The sequence below is a fragment of the Ascaphus truei genome, chromosome 10 (genome assembly GCF_040206685.1).
Source record: "Ascaphus truei isolate aAscTru1 chromosome 10, aAscTru1.hap1, whole genome shotgun sequence".
In the NCBI taxonomy this organism is placed as follows: domain Eukaryota; kingdom Metazoa; phylum Chordata; class Amphibia; order Anura; family Ascaphidae; genus Ascaphus; species Ascaphus truei.
In genome coordinates, this window is record NC_134492.1 from 53495785 (window position 1) to 53518855 (window position 23071).

General features: G+C 48.7%; 1 protein-coding gene across 4 annotated transcripts in view; it reads right to left on the bottom strand.

The window, feature by feature from the left end:
* The window catches only part of KCNT2 (potassium sodium-activated channel subfamily T member 2), a 391255-nt gene that overhangs the window by 116293 nt on the left and 251891 nt on the right, over positions 1-23071 (bottom strand). For all 4 annotated transcript variants that reach the window (XM_075616937.1, XM_075616935.1, XM_075616938.1 and 1 more), the window contains exon 14: positions 18619-18727. In XM_075616937.1, the coding sequence (XP_075473052.1) occupies positions 18619-18727 (109 nt within the window). The remainder of the gene's footprint in view (positions 1-18618; positions 18728-23071) is intronic.

Consider the following 23071-nt stretch of genomic DNA (forward strand, 5'->3'; position numbering starts at 1 on the left):
TGTAAAGTTAGGGGTTTAGAGAAAGAGTTAAGGTTAAGGGTTTTAGGGAAAGGGGTTAGGTTAGGGTTTTAGGGTAAGGGGTTATGTTAAGGGGGTAGGTTAGGGTTTAGGGTAAGGTGTAAGGGTTTTAGGGTAAGGAGTTAGGTTAGGGTTTTAGGGTAAGGGGTTAGGTTAGAGTTTTAGTGTAAGGGGTTAGGTTAGGGGTTTAGGGTAAGGTTAAGGGTTTAGGTTAGGGTTTAGGGTAAGGGGTAAGTGTGAAGAAAATGGGGGTAATCAGCGCATTAATAAAGGCAGTGTGCTCAGCTGGTTACCAATATTTCGTATTGGGGATGAAGGGGTTAATTTTTCATGCACTGTACATGTCTTATTTTTCCCTCTGTCCCTTATTGTCCCCATTTTGCAGGATTGTATGTGCTTGCAGTATAAGTACATCCCAAGCACCCACATATGAAAAATATAATTGTGAAATAAGGGGACCTGGTATGATCAATAAACTGTATTTTTGCTGCAGGTTTTAAGAGACAAGCAGGACAAGGGTTTTTTTTCTCCTGTCATTAAAATGCACACAAGAACCAAATGTTTTGACACCTATGAGCTGGGTCACTTGCCTATGCAAGCTTCAAAGCTAGCCTGCTGGGCCCACGCCTGTAAGTCTCTCTGGAAGTTGCATATCAAAAGACCCAGAGTAAGGGGGATGAATTGGCCAGATGGATGCTAAATAGGAAATCCTGGTGACCATTTGTGCTTGCTCACACCCTGAGTTTTCTCCTTCCAGTCTGAGAGGGGCCAGGTAAAGAGGGGAGTGCACCTATGCTAAGTAGCCAAGGTGGCGTTGTCGCACATGCTCTGTGTGAACAGGAAATCCCTAGTGCCCACTCTCCAAACTGTGGGCAAGTAGGTGATTGGGGAATGATTACTTTCCCACGAGGGGATTGGGTGGGTATGTTGGCGATAGGCTTCCAAATCCTATATACATCCCACCCAGGCTATTGCCATTGTCTTTCGTTTTTCATTCTACCATGTGAGCGGAGCTCCAACACGCTTCTCATAGCGGAGAAGAGCAGCAGCACATTCCTGGAATGCAAAGAGTCTTATTACATCGGAACCAAGGACAAAACTCTTCGTTAGGATACTGTGATATCTGGGGGTTATCTGATTAACCCTAACGGACCAGAAAAGACTTTGCACATTCACAGAAGGATTGGGCTGGCAATTTATGCCCTTGCAAAATGACTACATTTTAAAAGACAATCTTCTGGTGCTTTGCACCTTTCTGGACATTATCCCCATGTCCTATACCAGTAAGTGTAATTATTAAGAGTATTCTGCAGTTTGTTGTGTGTTTGCCTATCAAGGGAATACATCTCAGTTTATTTTGCTCAAATTGTTCTGCTCAATTGGGATCCACAAAATATAAATGTGTTAATAAGTGCGTCCATTGTGACAGTAAGGTTAAGGGTTTTAGGGTAAGGAGTTTTAGGGTAAGGGGTACAGTAAGGTTAAGGGTTTTAGGGTAAGGGGTTAGGTTAGGGGTTTAGGGTAAGGGGTTAGGTTAGGGGTTTAGGGTAAGGGGTTAGGTTATGAGTTTTAGGGTAAGGGGTAAAGTTAAGGGTTTTAGGGTAAGGGGTTAGGTTAAGGGTTTTAGGGTAAGGGGTAAGGACAGGGGCTTAGGGTAAGGGGTTAGGTTAGGAGTTTTAGGGTAAGGTTAAGGGTTTTAGGGTTAGGGTAAATATAGATGCTTAGGGTAAGGGGTTAGGTTAGGAGTTTTAGGGTAAGGGCAGCAGTGGGATTCAGCTGGTTCGTGCGAACCTGTACCTAAATTTTCCTCAGTTCGCAGAACCGGTGCGAGAAGGGAGAGAGCAGAGCTTCTGCTAAGGGGCTGGGCAGCTTGCTCCATCCTGATTGGCTGCATTACACAGCAGCAGCCAATCATGAGGAAGTGGCAGGAGCCTGGGGTGGGGCCAAAAAGCAGAGAAAAAGCATGCAGCAGAGAGATGTGAGGCTGTCTCCTGCATGTGTCTCCTGCGTGTGTCTCCTGGCTGTGTGCTGTGTGCTGTGTGTCTGTGTGATTTGTCTGTGTGCTATGTGTCTCCTGCCTGTCTGTTTGCTGTGTCTCCTGTCTGTCTGTGTGCTGTGTGTCTCCTGCCTATGTCCTGTTTGCACTGGTTGCAGGCTGCACTTATTTGCAGTGGTTTCCCCTGGTCTCTCTGCTCCCTCTCCCCTATCTCTCACCCCTGTGAGATGTGAGGGGTCAGGGAGAGATGTGAGGGGGTCAGGGAGAGATGTCAGGGGGTCAGGGAGAGATGTGAGGGGGGTTAGGGAGAGATGTGTGGGGGGGCTGGGAGAGATGTGAGGGGGGCTGGGAGAGATGTGAGGGGGGATGGGAGAGATGTGAGGGGGCTGGGAGAGATGTGAGGGGGGCTGGGAGAGATGTGAGGGTGGCTGGAGAGATGTGAGAGGGGCTGGGGGAGATGTGAGAGGGGCTGGGGGAGATGTGAGAGGGGCTGGGAGTGATGTGAGGGGGGCTGGAGAGATGTGAGGGGGGCTGGAAGACATGTGAGGGTGCTGGGGGAGACGTGAGGGGGGCTGGGGGAGATGTGAGGGGGGCTGGGGGAGATGTGAGGGGGGCTGGAAGAGATGTGAGGGGGGGCTGGGGGAGATGTGAGGGGGGGCTGGGAGAGATGTGAGGGGGGGCTGGGGGAGATGTGAGGGGGGGCTGGGAGAGATGTGAGGTCGCTATGTGAGATGTGTCTGGGTGAGATGTGAATGGGGCTTGGGAAAATGTGAGGGGGCCTGGGGAAGATGTGAGGCGGCTATGTGAGATGTAATAGGAAAGGTCAGGGGAGCATCATCTCCTATAGGAAAATAAATAATTTATTTATTTTCCTATAGGAGATGATGCTCCCCTGACCTTTCCTATTTGTGCTTTATGTGGACCTAGAAACAGTCCTTTCAGGGTTTGAGTTTTTTCCTATATCACTTATTGCACTATATTTTTGATTTATTAGTCACTTATATACAAGTATTCACTGCATGTTTATTGTGTTTAAGTGTATGAGCGCCATCTAGTGTCCTTTTGTGTATGGCAATGTGAGATGTGTCTAGGTGAGATGTGAGGGGGGGCTGGGAGAGATGTGAGAGGGGGCTTGGAGAGATGTGAGGGGGGCTGTGTTCTGTGTGTGGCCTGCCTGTGTCTGTGTCCTGTGCAGTTTGCCTGCTTGTGTAGTTTGCATGTGTCCATTTGTATTTGCACTGGTTGCAGGTTGCACTGGTTCCCCCTAGTCTCAACCCCCCCCCCCCCCGGTGTCTCTTCCCCTGGTGTCTCTTCCACCCTGGTGTCTCTTCCCCCCTGGTGTCTCTTCCTCCCTGGTGTCTCTTCCTCCCTGGTGTCTCTTCCCCGCGGTCTCTCACTCCCTCCCTGGTCTCTCTCTCCCTGCCTGGTCTCTCTCTTCCCCCCGTCTCTCTCTTTCTCTCCCCCCTGTCTCTCTTTCTCTCCCCCGTCTCTCTCTTTCTCTCCCCCATCTCTCTCTCTCTCCCCTTCTCTCTCTCTCCCCGTCTCTCTCTCTTCCCGTCTCTCTCTCTTCCCGTCTCTCTCCCCCGTCTCTCTCCCCATCTCTCTCTCCCCTTCTCTCTCTCTCTCCCCTTCTCTCTCTCTCTCGCCGTCACTCTCTCCCCGTCTCGCTCTCCCCGTCTGTCTCTCCCCCGTCTCTCTGTCTCTCTCCCCGTCTGTAAGGAATCCGCTCCAGGCTTTGATTATAGCCTTGCAGACCTCTGCAGTTGCAAAAGCTTCCTCTGGCAATCAATGGCACATGTGCTGCCTCTCATTGCAGCATCTGCCCTGTGTTACATCATTGGAGGAATGCTCACACACCCTTCCCCTGTGATTGGATCTCTGCCCTTTATATGTTGGGCTTTGGCTCTGAATCAGGGCTGAGCATAATCCTTCTCTGGACATTACTGTCTCTGCCACAAGCCGCCTGGCTTGTCTCCTTGTGTACTAACCTCTCTAGTTCTCATCTCTTGTTCCTGAGTATCCTCCTTCCCTTTCTGTCCCTTCCCTTGTCCGTCACTCCCCTATCTCTGATTGGTCCCAGCCCCCTATATAATCCCTCTTCTCCATTTCCTCTTTGCTCTGCATAGCTTCTGTACCTTGGTGCTATCTGCTGTTGCCTGGCCTATCTTGTCTTTTCAGTGCTGCTCCTATCCCTGGAATCTTTGCTGACCTCCCTGGATTTGACCCTTGCTTTGAACTCTACTAAGCTGCTCTCTGGAACCCTTTGGACCTTGCTTTGGACTTCTACGCTGCAGACCTCTACAACCCTTGGACACGGCACACGGACAAACTACTACGCTGCTCTCTCCACTCCACGACCCAGGCTTACGGACAATCGATTATGCTGCCCTCTCCAACCCACGACCCTTGGCATACGAACTTAACCCTTCTACGCCGGAGCTGTCAAGTACGGTATCATTTACATTCTTGTTACACGGACCACCTATGCTACTACCACACTCCGGCCGTGTCCCCATTTGCTGCTAGGTGTGTGGTTTTACCCTTTCCACCTCAGTCCCGGGGTCTCGTCTGGCTTGTGGGCAGGCCGAGCGTTACATGGAGGTACCCAGCTTTAACCCCAAGACTTCTATTCCTAAGGCTGATGCACCGCTTACCCGGCTTCCTGTTTTTTTTGGATAAGATCTGTTTTCTCACCTTCGCTTTCGCCAAGGCCATAACTTCGGATTTGATTCTCTCTAAAGATCACAGACCACAGGAGGCGGACCCTTCAACTGCCAGTACCACGACCAAGAATTGCGTATACACTGCTACAGACTCTCTCGAATTGCTTGGGATAGCAAAGAAAAAATGATCGATATCAGCGCTGCTCCTTGGGATGACAGACTCACCAGGTAGGTAATAAAATTAATTTATTAAATCTACATAAAACAGATACTAGAACAAAACAAAAAAGACCTCCTCCCACATGTTTCGGGCGAGTTCCCCCTTTCTCAAGGGTGAGTCTGTCATTCCAAGGAGCAGCGCTGATATCGATCATTTTTTCTTTGTTACTTCTGGATCGTGGTCGCGCAGGAAGTGCGTCATTACCCTTTCAGATATCACAAGACCAGGAGACGCAGAGGGGAAGGATTCTCGTGAGCTGTGTGAGCTCCATCCGTGGGCTGCTGCAATTGCGGTCGCTGGCCCCACATGGGATGCGGGTCTGCAAGTGGCCCTTACCCCGCATCTTCAAAAGGTCTTTTTTCCTGCTCCGCATTTATATCTTATTTGGCTACTAGCTGTGGGGGTCAACCTTGAGTGGACAGACGGTTCCTTTGGATATCTGCTTGGGATAGCAACCCTGCTCTGTATCAAAAGTACCGCGTCAATAGTTTGCAGTGAACCCTCCCGCCCCATTCCCTCGCTAATCACCACCCAGAATTCCTTGGAAGCTAAAGACTCTCGCAACTTCCTTCGTGCTGATTCCACCAAAGCAGTTGCCTTTTCTGAAGGTCCCTCTGCCATTTATGTCCGACAATCAGTGTCCTGTGTCCCGTACTCTTGGACTATTACAATGCACCGGACACCTGGCTGCTGCCCTTCTGATGTCCCTATTCCGGATTCCCCTGGTCCCATTGTCCATGTACCAAGAACCGCAGTGCCACCGCTCTCCTTTGTGGCACTCGCCAATGTACACCTGGATTTTGGACCTAATTCTCGCCTGAGACACTTCAGGAACAACGCAATGTCTTCCAGACCTATGAATGGTCCTGTCCACCCAGGATTCTCACCCAGAGGTGGGGGTACTGTAAGAAATCCCAACAAACCGTGGGTTTTCAACGCCACCTCTCGCCTAAGGAAGTTTAGGAGCAACTCCATGTCCCCCAGATCTGTGAATGACCCTGTTCGTCCGGAGGTCTCACCTGAAAGGGGGGGGGTACTGTAATGAATCCGCTCCTGGCTTTGATTATAACCTTGCAGACTTCTGCAGTTGCAAAAGCTTCCTTTGGCAATCAATGGCACATGTGCTGCCTCTCATTGCAGCTTCTGCTCTGTGCTCCATCATTGGAGGAATGCTCACACACCCTTCCCCTGTGATTGGATCACCACCCTTTATATGTTGGGCTTTGGCTCTGAATCAGGGCCGAGCATAATCCTTCACTGGACGTTACTGTCTCTGCCACAAGCCGCCTGGCTTGTCTCCTTGTGTACTAACCTCTCTAGTTCTCATCTCTAGTTCCTGAGTATCCGGAGGCCTGCTGCTAGTTCCACGCAGAGGCCTGTTCCTGAGTATCCTGAGGCCTGCTACCACTCTCCACGTAGAGGCCTGTGTTTCCTGAGTATCCTGAGGCCTGCTACTACTCTCCACGTAGAGGCCTGAGTATCCTGAGGCCTGCTACTACTCTCCACGTAGAGGCCTGTGTTTCCTGATTATCCTGAGGCCTGCTGCTACTCTCCACGCAGAGGCCTGTGTTTCCTGATTATCCTGAGGCCTGCTGCTACTCTCCACGCTAAGGCCTGTTCCTGACTCCTGTGCTGAAGCGTTGTTTAGCCAGCACAGATTCCTGGTACCTGCTGCATTCTCCCCTAGCAGAGGTTACCCTTCATTTCCTGAAGCCTGCTGCTATTCTCCATGCAGAGGCCTGCTTTGGACTTCTGTGCTGGAGCGTTGGTTTTCCCCGACGCTGCCCTGCGGTGTACTTCGGCCAGCCTGCTGTCTCCCCCTGCTGAGATCGGTGTCATGGGCCGAGCCCGCTCCTCACGCAGAGGCCACCCCCCGCGCTCATGCTCCTAAGCTGAAGCGGGGAACTCCTGTTCCTGTTGCCGAACTTCTGCTTGAATAACGACGATGCTGCCTTCTCCCATCCTGACCCTGCTATGTACGACTACGAACTGCGCACTCCGGATCAGTCTGCGCGGACTATGGTCAGTGATTATATAACCCCCACCTCAGCCCCGCGGTCCGGTCCCGATTTGTGGCGAGCACAATCGTAACACTGTCTCTCTCTCTCTCCCCCCATCTCTCTCTCCCCCGCCTCTCTCTCCCCTGTCTCTCTTTCCCTCGTCTCTCTCTCCCCCGTCTCTCTCCCCGTCTCTCTCTCCCCGTCTCTCTCTCTCTCCCCGTCTATCTCTCTCCCCGTCTCTCTCTCTCCCCGTCTCTCTGTCTCCCCGTCTCTCTCTCTCCTCATCTCTCTCTCTCTCCCCCGTCTCTCTCTCTCCCCCGTCTCTCTCTCTCCCTGTCTCTCTCTCTCTCCCCTTCTCTCTCTCTCTCCGTCTCTCTCTCTCCGTCTCTCTCTCTCTCCGTCTCTCTCTCTCTGTCTCTCTCTCTCTCTCCTCGTCCATCTCTCTCTCCCCGTCTCTCTCTCTCCCCCCGTCTCTCTCTCCCCTGTCTCTCTCTCTCTCCCCGTCTCTCTCTCTCTCCCCGTCTCTCTCTCTCCCCCATCTCTCTCTCTCCCCCGTCACTCTCTCTACCCATCTCTCTCTCTCCCCCGTCTCTCTCTCTCCCCGTCTCTCTCTTCTTGTCTCTCTCTCTCCCCGTCACTCTCCCCCGTCTCTCTCTCTCCCCCATCACTCTCTCTCCCCCCATCTCTCTCTCTCCCCGTCTCTCTCTCTCTCCCCCTCTCTCTCTCTCTCCCGTCTCTCTCTCTCTCTCCCCGTCTCTCTCTCTCCCCATCTCTCTCTCTCTTTCCCCGTCTCTCTCTCTCTCTCTCCCCGTCTTTCTCTCTCTCTCCCCGCCTTTCTCTCTCTCTCTCTCCCCGTCTCTCTCTCCCCGTCTCTCTCTCTCTCTCCCCGTCTTTCTCTCTCTCTCCCCGTCTTTCTCTCTCTCTCCCCGTCTCTCTCTCTCTCTCTCCCCCATCTCTCTCTCTCTCTCTCCCATCTCTCTCTCTCTCTCTCTCTCTCTCTGTCTCTCTCTCTGTCTCTCTCTCTCTCGCTCTCCCCCCGTCTTTCTCTCTCTCTCCCCGTCTTTCTCTCTCTCTCTCCCCGTCTCTCTCTCTCTCCCCCGTCTCTCTCTCTCTCCCCCATCTCTCTCTCTCTCCCCGTCTCTCTCTCTCTCCCCGTCTTTCTCTCTCTCCCCCGTCTCTCTCTTCCAGTCTCTCTCTCTCTCTCCCCGTCTTTCTCTCTCTCTCCCCGTCTTTCTCTCTCTCTCCCCGTCTCTCTCGCTCTCTCCCCGTCTCTCTCTCTCTCCCCATCTCTCTCTCTCTCCCCATCTCTCTCTCCCCATCTCTCTCTCTCTCCCCGTCTTTCTCTCTCCCCGTCTTTCTCTCTCTCTCCCCGTCTCTGTCTCTGTCTCTCCCCGTCTCTCTCTCTCTCCCCGTCTCTCTCTCTCCCCGTCTCTCTCTCTCTCCCCGTCTCTCTCTCTCCCCCTCTTCTTACTCCCCCCTCTTCTTACTCCCCCCCCTCTTCTTCCCCCCATCTTCTCCCCCTCCCTCCGTGAGAGCGAACCTGTTGTTAAACATTTTGAATCCCACCACTGGGTAAGGTTAAGGGTTTTAGGGTTAGGGGTAAGGATAGGGGCTTACCTTTGCAGTGTAACAGCTGGTTGCTAAATTTCACGGCAGCAGCTAAAAGACCTAGGGGCCTATTCTAGTAGCTTCGATAAAATCACTGCCAACTGGAAGGGTTTGGCATGGCCCCACCGAACGGTCTGACGTTTGTGTTATCACGGTATTCAGAAAGAATCAGAAAGCATTACCGCAAGTCACAAACCGTGAGATGGGAACATGCCAATAGCGCTCGGAATAGCAGTGACCATATCTCAGATTTTTTTCTAAGTCCCACCGCTGCGATCTTCTCGCAGTCTGTAAGAGCAGCACACAGAGAGCTGCTTCTTCCTGCACAGCTCTTACAAGCGATCACATGTTTTGTATTTAAATTGTAATAACAGAGTATTGTAGCAGGGGGTCTCTGTAGCTGAACCACATTAATTTCAGGTCCGGGGAGACCCCCTGCTTCCCGAGTCACAGGCCCTGGTATGGGATGCCGGTATCTCCAGTGTGTTTAAATGTCCCAGTCACGTGACATGTGACGGCTAGCCGCTAAGGCAATGAAGGATTTAAACCCGAGTACCTGGTTTCTTGGGAGTACAGGGTGTGGATATAGGGAGTAGTTGCCCCGGGTTGGGTGTTTGGGCCTGCTGGGTAGGTTGCGGGAGGAGTTAACTCCTTCACTACCATAGGGGTGGTAACCACTATGGTAATGAAGGGGTTAACCCCTCTTCTTCCCACCCTGGAGGTCTAACCACTCACCTTGGGGCAACCACCCCCTTCACCCACCCTCTGTTCCCCCAAGAAACATTAAAATACAACAACCTTACTACCCACCCTCTCTACTCCAACAACCCCCCCTAAAACATACAGTACAATAATGGGCCAAAGTACTATTATCCAGATCTGGATAATAGCGCATTTGCACATTAAAAATAAAACATTATCCATCCAGCATAAAGTAAATTAAAGTTCTATTTACCCCTGCCACTATTAAGGCCGCCCTCGTCTTCCTCCTCATCTTCGTCTCCGTCCTCCGTGGGCAGCAACATTACAATAAAAAACAAACTACTGGCCACTAACCCCGTAATCACCTTAGTGGTTACTAACCGCTATGTAGTAATTAAGGGGTTAACCACCCCCCACCCCCGCTAACATCCCAGGAGGCCTAACCACTCTCCCCAGAGCAACTACCCCCTCCCCCTCTACACTGATTTTCACAGTGGTAAAGCACTGAATAAAATAAATGACATTGCAATACAATTTTTTTGCCAATAAACCAATTGAATGTTACAGTGGTAAACTATGCCCATAATTTGGCCAATGAATAGGCAAGCTAAAAAAACCAAGCACAAAATAAAACACTTTAAATTTAAATATAAACATTTCACAATACAGCCATTGATTGTGACCGTGGTAAACCATGCCCACAATATGGGCATCGATTGCCACACTTGGAATGAATGGGCAAGCAAAAATATATATAACACAAAATACAATACATCACATTTAAATAAATACAAACATTTGCCAAAAAATGCATTGCTTGTCAGTGTGCTTATCTATAGCCAGAAAGGGGCATAGATAAGCACATTAGCAGTCAATGTGCAACCTAAATTAAATATATACAATTAAATAAAATACAGTCCGTGTGTTTCTTACCTTTGCTGTCTTCACTCTCTGCATCCTACTCCAGCAGCAACCTCTTAAACCTCGCCACAATGCTCCTCAACAGCCGATGCGAAGAAGTCAATGATCATATGTTGATTGAAGAGACGTCTCCTCTGGTTAGTTATTTCTTTTCTTCTTTCTTCTGTGCTGTACGATATAATCCAATGGGGCGGGTGTTGTCCCATCATCTTGTGCTCAAATGAGACTGTACGGACCTTATATAAGGTCTTTGACGTCACTTTTGAGTGGCAGGGGTAAGTACCTTTAATTTACTTTATGCTGGCTGGATAGTGTTTTATTTTTTAATTGGCAAAATAGCTACAGTATTATCCAGATCTGGATAATGGGGATTGTTCCCATTACTGTAATGTATGTGTTAGAGAGGGGGGATGTTGTTGGGGTAGAGGGGATGGGTGAAGGTGGTATTTGGCCTGTGGTGGGTGTTTATGCCTACCGGGTGGGTAGCGAGAGGGGTTAACCCCTTCATTATCTAACTGGTAGTAACCACTAAGGTAATGAAGGGGTTAACCCGCAACCCTCCCTGTAGGCATAAACACTCACTACAGACCAAATACCACCTTCACTTACCCCTTCTACTCTGAATAAACCGGGCACTCGTATTTAACCCCTTCACCCTAGCAGTTAGCCACTAAGGAACTGAAGCTGCGTGTAAATTTATTTTTATTACATAGGATGGAAGCCGGGGGTCTCGGGAGCTGGTATTAATGAGGGGCAGCTCCAGAGACCCCCCACTTCAATCCAATTTAATTTAAAAAAAAATTATTCTAAGTCCTACCGCAAATCCCTTCCCGCAACCCTGGAGGTGGCGACATGAGATCTGCGAGTTGCTCGCTAGTTTCGGCCTCGCTGAGATTATTGGAGCTACTAGAATAGCTAGATTTCTAAACTAAAAACGAGCGTTTGTTTGAGCTCACCCTCAGTGTGTCTGAGCCGCAGCACTACGGATTGGGAAGGAGCACTTCCCCAGCGAGTCTGGCAGGCTATCGAAGCTTTCTGAATAGCAACATTGCCAAATCATGCGAGAAGTGCTCAAAATACTCGATGACTTAGTTATCGAAGTTTATAGAATAGGCCCCCTAGACAAAGGGGTGCACAAACTGGGGGGCAGTGGAGGCATGCAATTTTTCTGGGGGGGGGTGCGGTGGTTGCAGAGACCCCGCGCTTTTCCCCCAAGGCATTTAAATTAAATGCCGGGGGATCGCGTGAGGCCTCTGCAACATCCCTTACCGGGATTCAGAAGCTCGGTGTGGCGTCGCCATGGTAATGCGGCGTCAAATGATGCTGTGGAGTCAAGTGATGTCACATGACCCTAGGGTTGCCAGGTTACCGGTTTTCACCCGGACAGGCCGGTAATTCCATTGCTTGTCCGGTATAAAATCGGAGGTAATACCGGACACATATGTGTCCGGTATTACCATTTTTGCGATGGCGGAGGGCAGCACAAGCGCGAGGTGCAGGCAGTGCAGAGAGTATACTGGGGGCGGGCAGAGCACTTGTGTGTCTGTGTGCAGCCTGTCCTGATTGGAGGAGCGGAGAGCCAATCAGAGGACAGCGGGGGTGGAGCCCAAACCCCAGCGGCCCAGAGACGTCTGTGTGACTGTCCTTCCTGGCAATAATGTAAGGACACAGATTGGGGGGGCCAGGGTGAGATGGTGACAGGTTTGGGGGGCAGGGTAAGATGGTGACAGGATGGGGAGCAGGGTGAGATGGTGACAGGATGGGGGGGCCAGGGTGAGATGGTGACAGGATGGGGGTACCAGGGTGAGATGGTGAGAGGATTGGGGGGCAGGGTGAGATGGTGACAGGAAGTGGGACCAGGGTGAGATGGTAACAGGATGGGGGGGCCCGGGTGAGATGGTGACAGGATGGGGGGCCAGGGTGAGATGGTGAAAGGATGGGGGGGCCATGGTGAGAGGATGGGGGGCAGGGTGAGAAGATGATGGGGGGCAGAGGGTGGAGGCAAGGAGGAGGATACTGCTGGAGGGGTTGATAATTAGTTTTCCACTTTATCTAATCAAAGAATACATAAAATTATGGATTCAGTGACTCACACGGGCTTGTGTGGTGTCCTCTCCCTCAACGCTGACTGTAGTGGATTTATTACAGACTCAAATGCTGGAGTCTCAATATACATAAAACTCACACGGCCTGATGTGAGTCCTTGTCCTCAGAGGGTGATGTCCTGTATGGATGGTGTCTGGGTTGTCTCAGCAGAATTATCCCCCGATGGGTGTAGTGTGTGAGTGTCTCCTCTCCCCGTTTCCCAGATGACCAAAAGGAGTGTATGCCAACAAGGGTTAACAACAATAAAACAGGTCTTTAATGGGTATACAGTGGAGACATAAGCATATGAAATGCAAACATGTGGTGAACCCATAAAAAGTACAAAACAATCTATGACACTATGAATTAAAATGAGACACAATGAAATAAAACGAATTAAAGTAAACACAAGGACTACACTCACACTTGATGGCAAATAAAATGGCCCAGCCACAGCCGCTCGGTACACTCCTGCACGGTCTCCTCCTCCGTTCTTGTTCCCACTGGCGCGTACGGCAGCGGAACCGGAAGAGGGGATCTGCACCGGATGTCCTGTAGTGTGCTGGGTCCCTCTCTCAATGAGCTCCGGCAGGGAACAACGCGTTTCGCAATAAGCTTCGTCAGGTTCACTGCCACGCTAAGAAGGAGACGGGATTCCCTTCTCCGAAGTCAAGCAGCAACCAGGAAATCATCAAAAAAAGGGCCAGTATATATTTTTTTTATATACTCTTTTACACTGCGTACACAATCACACATCTATATTCCAATTTATTTGAATAGCTAAGGCGTTGCAGCACTTTTTCCGCCACAAATCCTAGGGAGCGCCCCAGTTCAAACAACCTCCAGGCCTATTTTTAAATGTGATGGGGAGGTGGGGTATATTTTATATGTATTGGGGAGGTGGGGGTATTTTTTAAATGTATTTGGGGGAGGTGGGGGTATTTTTAAAATGTATTTGGGGGGAGGTGGGGTTATTTTTTTAATGTATTTGGGGGGCGTTGGGGTATTTTTTATATGCATTTGTGGGGAGTGGGGGTATTTTTTATATGTGTTCGGGGGGGCATGGGTGTCCAGTATTTTTGGACAAGCCACTTGGCAACCCTACATGAGCTGTGGTGTAATCTGCCACTGGTTGCCATGGCGACGTAGCGACGTGGCGTCACAAACCCCCACAAGATAGGAAAGGGGGGTGTGAGCATGGGGGGGAGCAGGCAAGGGGGGCACAGCTCAAATAGTTTGCACACCCCTGCTAGACCGCACAGTGAGTATATACACAGTATTGTGCTAGTTATAACCACTAGATGGCGGTAGAAGAACATTTAATGCAGCCACCCAGGTTTTTTTTGATGACTGCGAAACTATCCAGGAAAATACATTTGCCTGTTTATTTCCAGTTTTGCTTCCTCGCAGGTGTTTCACGGCGTCTCACAGGGCTATAAAAGCCACACAGTGAGCGACACAAGATCAGACCTCAGCATCGTCGCAGCATTAAGCGAAATCTAACGACTTCAGAGAACTTCACATCAAATTAGCACACTTGAATCGCTTGCCAACTCCGACAAAATCACGGCTTAGTTTTGCGGCAGACAGAAAAAAAATGGCAAATTTTGCTTGGTTCCTGATATGATCGTTTCCGTTTCACACATTTCTGTGGATTCGGCGTTGCACGATATTCTGCGTTTGCATTCGATCTCTTTAAAGCGCGGTCTGACACAGGGCTAAATGAGGTCGCAATGGTTTTACTATAGGACATACTGTACCCGCAGAAGTCAGCGGCACCTGTGACACTGTCTACCGCGAAGGAGCTGCAGCGATCCATGCTTCTGAATGGAACACCCGCAGATTGTATCCATCCGTTCCATGTCATGTGACAACACGTGCCGGAAGCCCAGATGACACTAAGCTTTGCTACTTCAAAGTGATGGTAGAGGTAGATGTGACTACTTTTAATAAAGGTGAAGCCCGCCATTACCCCTACCTGTCAATAATACATTTGTATTATGTTTAGATATCTGTGTTCTGTGTAGCCCGGTTCCAGCACTTCAGGAACCAGGGGTTAATTTTGTGTTCAGCTGGGAATGTTGCTAGTTGTCCATGTAACACTTTTTATGTTACTCTTTTTAAATATTGCAGTTAAACCCAGAATCAGGGGCTGGGTCATATTGGAAGCACCTACCAACGTCTCTCCCTAAATGTAGCCATGCTGTGCCACGGGTATAAAAGGTGTGGATGCCCCTATTTTAGACTCAGTCTCAGGCCAAGTGTTCTATGTCAGCCTGGCGTCCTTTACCAGAGGACACTGCATGGATTAACAGGGGAAATCTCTTTAGGGAGGTCCTTGCATCTAGGGTTATAGGGTAACCCCAGCTTCCCCAGTTGAGAGTATGTGTTTTATGTACTGACAGTTGTGGATATTTCTTTCTCCAATAAATTAATTTGATTAACTCTGTTGTCCTGGCTGGCGATTTGATCCCTGGTTTGATAGTCCTCATCTCTCGTGACAATCAGTACCTGGTGTGGCTTGCTTGTGATGTACAGGTGAGGGTTGCTGTGGGGTGACCGGGCTGACCAATATGATGGAGCGGCCAGCAGGCTTGGAACAGCCGTGCAGCGCAACGGGAACGCCACATCCCAGGCCTGGTCACGTCATGTGATGGGTGATGTGATGTAACTCAACATGTTAAAACGAAGCGATTTGTACCATTAAAAAAAACTTAATCTGACAAGTTTTTTTTTCCCCTCCTGAAATATAATGGCGAGTAATTTTAAATAAATGTAGTTTGTCCTGAAAACATCGTAACCCGAAGTCTGAGGTGTCTTTCCAGCACTTATCACCACCTCATCCTGTGCACACAGCTAATAGTCTTCCTTGATTGACAGATACTCCTCCATTCAGAGGTACCCCAAAAAATAAACCATGCTTCATTTCCAGAGAAACACCCTTAAAATGTTTAGTACAAAAAAAATAATAATAACAATTTTAAAATACATATAGAAAAAAGTGTGTGTGTGCCAAGCACGCGCATTTTATGTGAAACGTCTTTGTCTTTTGTCACTGTTTTGTCACAGAAATTGTATTTGTGATGGTGATGTTGAAAGCGTGGGATCGGCACACACACCCTGTTTTAGCTATTTGCACTTCTATATGTATACTAAGTGTGAATTCCTCATTTGTGTGTTTCTGTGTGTGTGTGCGTCTGTCTTTGTGTATGTCTCTCTCTGTGTGTGTGTGTGTGTGTGTGTCTCTGTGCGTGTCTCTGTGTGCATGTGTGTTTATGTGTGCGTGTGTGTGTCTGTTTGTGTGTGTCTCTTTGTGTGTGTGTGCGTGTGTGTGTCTGTTTGTGTGTGTCTCTTTGTGTGTGTGTGTGTGTGTGTGTCTGTTTGTGTGTATGTCTCTGTGTGTGTGTGTGTTTGTGGTCTCCATTTCCCGAGTGTTGGTGCTGCGCTGAAGGCCTCTGGATCCTTTTGCGTATGTACGCTAGAGGCCTGCGCATGCGCGATGCACTGGAGGCCCGAGGAACTTTGTGCGAATGCGCCGAGGACCACGGTCGTTTCTGTGTCATGAGGTCATGACGTCACGCGTTTTTGTAACAACAAAGGAAGTTTTTCCCATCAAAACCCTGTAGGTGCCAGCAAAGAAGTTTCACTTTAAAAAAACACGTTTTTTCTACTTTTTACATTTAATCTACAACAAGAAATTCTTGTGCTGCCAGGTATCGCAGACAATGTCAATTTACATAGCTTTCTAGATGACCAGAAGATGTAATATAAGGAAATTATCTCGCTGTGTAGATACTTTCAAGACTTCTAAAGAAACTCAAATTAAAACTCTTCCCCTGTGTGTGTATTAAGGCAAATGTGAAGCTGTCCAGGGGGGGGGGGGGGGACAAAACAATTGCACATGAAGATGTATCAAAGGGAAAAAATCATATTGCTTTCAATGGGATTATTCTTTGGTATTCTGTATACAGGCATACCCCGCTTTAAGGACACTCACTTTAAGTACACTCGCGAGTAAGTACATATCGCCCAATAGGCAAACGGCAGCTCACGCATGCGCCTGTCATCATGTCCTGAACAGCAATACCGGATCCCTACCTGTACCGAAGCTGTGCGTAAGCGGGGAGACTATAGAGCCTGTTACAAATGCGTTATTTACATCAGTTATACACGTATATGACGATTGCAGAACAGTTCATGCATCGATAAGTGGGGAAAAGGTAGTGCTTCACTTTAAGTACATTTTCGCTTTACATACATGCTCCGGTCCCATTGCGTACGTTAATGCGGGTATGCCTGTATATGGGAAAGATTATTTGGCCACAGAATTGCCCGACTTTTGCCTTTTTACTTAGGGGTAAAGTTTTAATATATAGGCTTCTTTATATTAAAATAATATGTACAAACACTTCTGCTGACCCCAACGGTCCCTGTCACCGGCAGAGACAGAAATGACATCAGAGAGACGTAGGATGGAGAACATGGCGGCACACAGAGTGATGCAGAACACTGAACATGGTGGCACACAGAGGGACGCAGAACACTGAACATGATGGCACACAGAGAGACGCAGAACACTGAACATGGTGGCACACAGAGAGACGCAGAACACTGAACATGGCGGCACACAGAGAGACGCAGAACACTGAACATGGTGGCACACAGAGAGACGCAGAACACTGAACATGGCGGCACACGGGGAGACGCAGGACTCAGAACATGGCAGCACACAGAGAGACACAGAACACTGAACATGGCGGCACACAGAGCCGCAGAACACTGAACATGGTGGCACACAGAGAGACAGAGAACACTGAACATGGCGGCACACAGAGAGACAGAGAACACTGAACATGGCAGCACACAGAGAGACACAGAACACTGAACATGGCGGCACACAGAGAGACGCAGAACACTGAACATGGCGGCACACAGAGAGACGCAGAACACTGAACATGGTGGCACACGGGGAGACGCAGGACTCAGAACATGGCAGCACACAGAGAGACACAGAACACTGAACATGGTGGCACACAGAGACAGAGAACGCTGAACATGGTGGCACACAGAGAGACGCAGAACACTGAACATGGCGGCACACAGAGAGACATAGAACACTGAATATGGCGGTACACACAGAGACACAGAACACTGAACATGGCGGCACACAGAGAGACACAGAACACTGAATATGGCTGTACACACAGAGACACAGAACACTGAACATGGCGGCACACAGAGAGACACAGAACACTGAAATGGCGGCACACAGAACACTGAATATGGCGGCACAAAGAGATGCAGAGCACTGAACATGGCGGCACAAAGAGAGATGCAGGACACAGAACATGGCGGCACACAGAGGTAAGCAGGATGTAGACATGGCGATACACAGAGGGAACCATGACGTGCATCATTTGGGGGTGATTTAGCTGGATTATATTAATATTTGGACCTTTTTTTTTTGTTTCTAAATAGGTGTAGCCTACCTTTAATTCCCGTATACCTAATCGTATATATAACACCCTGTATCTTAAGTCACCTAACAGCCCCTAGTGTAACGTTCTGCCATGTAACTGTAGCCCCGGTAAGAAATGGGGGCTATATATCTTTATCCTACTGGGGTAAGTCCTGCTAAGGGCAGGCCGCCAGTAGTTATCATGGGGTTTCCCCAGCTTCAAGCCCTGTCGTGATTGGTGGAGGTAGGCACCTGACTCTGTGTGCTGGCCAGAGACACAGGGGAGGGGCCGGCTGACATCATGATGGACAGGGCTTTCTCTATTTAGTGGGCTGTTCCTGTAAGTGACAAGTTAGTTCAGTGCTGTCCTGGGAGCAGAGAGAGTTGGAGAGAGGTTAGGTGTGCTGAAGCAGAGCCTGAGCTTGAAGCATGCCAGTCAGAGGAGAGGAGAAACTCAGCCACCTTGAGTAGAGCTGATAGCACAATAGTGCAGTGGACCAATGCCCCTCACCCTGCAGAGGGTGAGGGGAGATTTAGCCTCACCCTGAGGGCCTATACCTTGGGGTGGATGGCGTGGAGTATTGGAGCTCCAGACAGCCCATCCTGCTCTGCTCCTCTGGAGAGCTGCCCTTGTGCCCTGCTCCTCTGCTGCCCTGCTCCCCTGCTGCCCTGCTCCTCTGCTCCTCTGGTTCCACTATTCACACCCTCCCCCCCCCCCCCCCCACCCCACTACACACACACACACACACTACAATCTCATTAATGTTGAAAAGGCAGCTTAGCAAATGTAACAACAACCAATTGCTAATCTTTCACTTTTGTGCAAACTGGTTTATAACTCAACGAGCGTTTGCAAATCTAACCAGAAAATCACCCTGCTCTTATATTGCAGATGCATACACTACACACCTAATAACTACTGTACTAGAAGGAAAATGTCTACTTACTGTCCTCTGGAGGTATGAACGAGCAAGGTGATAAGTGTGGAGGTGGCTGGGCATATGCAGTTCAGAGCCAGCATTGCGTACTTGAACTCCTCTTCACATACAACGTGGTCTGAACACAAAGACAAAAATCACATTGAGAAATAGTTTAGATGTCATTAGAACAGTTACGGACACCAACAGATCAGGTTTGAAGGATATCCATGCTTCAGCACAGGTGGCTCAATCAGTGGCTCAGTCTTCGACTGTGCTGAAGCAGGGACATCCCCAAAACCTGACCTGTTGAGGGTCTGTGAGGACTACAGTTGGGAACAACTGAGCTAGTGGGATGTGTTGCACGTGACTTATGTATGTGACAAGAGTTAATACACACAGCTATCTAGCGGACTAATTAATCTCCCTGCAGGGCCCAGCAATGAGTAATGTCTCCCCCGCATTTCATCACAAATATAACCTTAAATCGCTGACACCACCAAGGATATTATCAAGTTGTACTGTACTTGCAGAGTCTTTGGTCTCTGTTTTCCAAGAAAATGATGTAATTAACACACAGAGACCTACAGTATTGTAGCAAAATGTGTCCGGAAATTCAGTTACTCTCTTCAAAGCGTGCAAAGTTCAATTAGTACCTATTCAATTTTAGATTCACTATACAAAACAGTGTTTAGTTATAGAAAAAAGTACAATATATGCAGACAGTTTCATCACATTACCACATAACAATATCAAATTCCTTCAAAGAGGCTTGAAGTGGGAAATCAGAGAATCCACATGTGCAATTGGCAAAAAACACACCCTCTCTGTTGAATTCTAAATTCATATCCCAAATACATGGGATTTTATCCTAAAACCACTTGCATTGAGAACAGAATAAGATCACCTTCTAGGACAGGGGTGGGCAACTCCAGTCCTCAAGGGCCACCAACAGATCAGGTTTTCAGGATATCCCTGCTTCAGCTCAGAGGGATCAGTCTTCCACTGAGCCACTAATTGAGCCACCTATACTGAAGCAGGGATATCCTCAAAACCTGACATGTTGGTAGCTCTTGAGGACTGGAGTTGCCCACCCCTATTCTACGACGTGTATTTCATTTTTAATGCCAGGGGAGAATTTTTTTTCTTTTTAATTAAAAATGCCGGAACATAAAAATGCCCCATATCTTTCTTTCTATAATAACTTAAAGAATGCAATCTTCACTGTTGCATTGCTATGATTAAAATACACATGTGTACACTATTCTTGCAAATGTAACTTCTACTTTGGTATGAGAAAAACGATAATTGAGATATGTTCACAGATCCCTGATCACGCGTGGCATGATGCCACATGCCTGACTTAATACATAAATCATTTACATTCTGTACCCCTGTGAGCCATATCAGTCTGAGTCTAAGAGGCCTATGCTATAAGTGTCGATAAGCCAGTTATCGAGCACTTATCGGCCAAAATGCTTACTGCTATTCAGTAAGCCTCGATAAGTGGGCAATAAAGGCATGAATCGCCAAAAATGTCAGCCGCCATAAAAAAATTGCTGGGTCGGCGGCGATAAGCCACTTATCGGCAGGTTCTGAAACTCGTGCAATTCTAATAGCCGCGATTAAGTTATCAAGGCCATTCGTGGCTCTAGAATTACGATTTTCTCCCAAAATCCTCATGCCAGGAAAAGTTGGCGTGAGGCTGGTGAGAAGCTGCTGAGAAGCGGCGATACAGGACTTAGAAAAACAAAATGCTTTTTTTCCTGCATTGGATTCATGCCGGGAGTCTCCGGAGCTGATACCCATTAATATCAGCACAGGAGGCCCCGGCATCAATCTGATGCAATAAAAATGCATTTACAGGCAACTTCATTACCTTAGCGGCTAACTGCTAAGGCAATGAAGGGGTTAACCCCTCCCGCTACTCACAAAGGGCCAAATACCCTCTTCAGCCACCCCCGCGTCCCACAATAAACACTAATACCCGCCTCCTCTATCCCCACATGATTGATACCAGAGACCGTGATTGTCCTCAGTTGGTCCCGGTGGGTGTCTGGGGGGCCTTCGGGTGGTCCCTGCGGGTCCTCAGGTGGTATCCTTGGGTGTCTGGGGGAATCGCGCAGTCCCTGCGGGTGTCCGGGGGTCCTCAGGTGGTCCCCGCGGGTGTCCGGGGGTCCTCAGGTGGACCCCGTGGGTATCTGGGGGCCCTTGAATGGTCCCGTGGGTGTCTGGGGGCCCTTGAGTGGTCCCCACAGGTGTCTAGGGCCCGCAGGAAGTCCCCATGGGTGTCTGGGGGCCCTCGGGTGGTCCCTGCAGGTGTCTGGGGGCCCTCGGGTGGTTCCCGCATGTGTCCAGGAGTTCTCAGGTGGTCCCCGCAGGTGTCTGGAGGCCCTCGGGTGGTCACTGCGGTACAAATCCTGTGGCAAACAAAAAAAGTGCAATACATTGAAATAAATCCACCCCTCTCAACACATAAAGTACAGTAATGGGCAAAATAATTATTATCCAGATATAAATAAACCTTTCTACTTACTCCTGCCATCATGAAGGGCATCCTCGTCAGCATACTGCAGGGCCATGTCCTCTGATGCCAGCCAGAAAACATGAAAAAAATACAATCTAATGACCCCTAACCCCATAATCACCCTAGTGGTTAATAACCGCTATAGTAATTAAGGGGTTAACCCACCCTCCCCCTCTACCCACCCGGGAAGCCTAACCACCCATCTCGGGACCACTATAACAAACCCTATACCCATTGATTGGGATAAATATGGGCATGATAAGCCACTATATCAGTCAATGGTCACCCTCATTTAATTTATAATGGGCAAAGTTATTTTGCCCATCACTGTAATGTATGTGTTGGTGGGGGGGCTATATTTATTTCAATGTATTGCACATTTCTTTTTGCCAGAGGATTGGTAACGCAGGCCCGAGGGGACCACCCGAGGAGCCCTGGACACCCACGGGGACCACCCGAGGGCCCCCAAGACACTCGTGAGGATCACCTGAGGGCCCCCAGACACCCCCAGGCACCACTGAGCACCCCCGGACACCTGTGTCCTCTGGTATCAATCATGTGGGGGTAGAAGAGGTGGGTATTAGTGTTGTTATGTTTTTAATGTTTATTTTGGGTAGCAGATCCCGAGATAAAGGCCCCGTTATGGGGTGCCGGTGTCACCTATGCATTTAAATGTCCCACGTGACAAATGCATACGAGATACCAGCACCCTATAACGGGGACTTTATCTCGGGAAGCAGGGGTTCACAGAACTCAAATGAACGTGGTTCTGCTCCGGAGACCCCCTGCTCATCTACATTTTATATTAAAAAATGTTGATCACTGGCGAGATATGTGCAGGAAGAGGCGGCTCTCTCTGTGCAGCTCTCTATGCAGCTGAAAGAAATTGCCTTTTCAGAGAGGCGGTCTTCACATCGCCGGCTAATCGCCCGTTTTGGGAATTTTGCTATCACAGGTAATCCGAGGCTTTCTGAATACCATGATAGCAACGCACAAAAAACAGGCGAATTAAATGGCCCGGCGATTTTTTTTTCTGAAAGCTAACAGCATGGGCCCCTAAATATCTTCTATTTTGTAAACTTATAAGGAAATTGCGAAATTTACTTCCTGTCACCTTTGCACATCTGGTTGGGGAGGCTTTCACGATCCCTTTGATGGTGGGGTTCTGGCAGAATGGATATTTCTGTGTATACAATGTCAACCTACCATAAACGGTTGTGTTGGGGTTATGGCTTAATCACCACAATATCTCAGAGCAGCTCGCTCTTAGATAACCCCACTTCTAGACAAACACAGAAAACCAGCCCGGTGTCCTGACCCCAATAAAAACAATACTTGTATTTTTTAGCTGCCACTTGTAAATCAGGTTAACCTGTTGTGTGCCAGATTAGTAAACACTGAATATGGTCTTATCATGACACAAGTGTTTCCTTTACCCTTAGCCCATCCTGTCCTTATCAGAGAAACAATAACGATAAGGGGAGGAGGTGAGAGGGAAACCCCTGTCAGCAAAAAGTCTTTTTGGAACCGCAATAAAATATTTTTTTTGCAAATAATATTGTGCTTTTTAATACTGTTGCTAGGTTACACAGGGTGGATTGAAATAACCAAAATAATGAGTTTGCCCAATTATAAAATAATTCTTCATTTTAAGTGATCTGCGTACTCATTAGCAGAGATGTACGTTCTTCACGTCTGCTATAAAAAGCCTTTCTTTCATGCAAATGTTCTCTTGCAGGAAGAAATGAATAGCAATAATTCTGTTGTCTTCTTTTAATGGATATTCCCACTGCACAGAGCTTTAAAACATGGTATTGTGCAAATGGAATCATTTGGGTAGACAGGATTCCGGAAGGAATAATAATGCCCATTTTCCTTCTGACTATAAAGTCGGTTGCTGCCCTTCCCCTCTCAACTACCGAGTGACCAGGTGAAGACTTCAGGTCATGAGCTTTA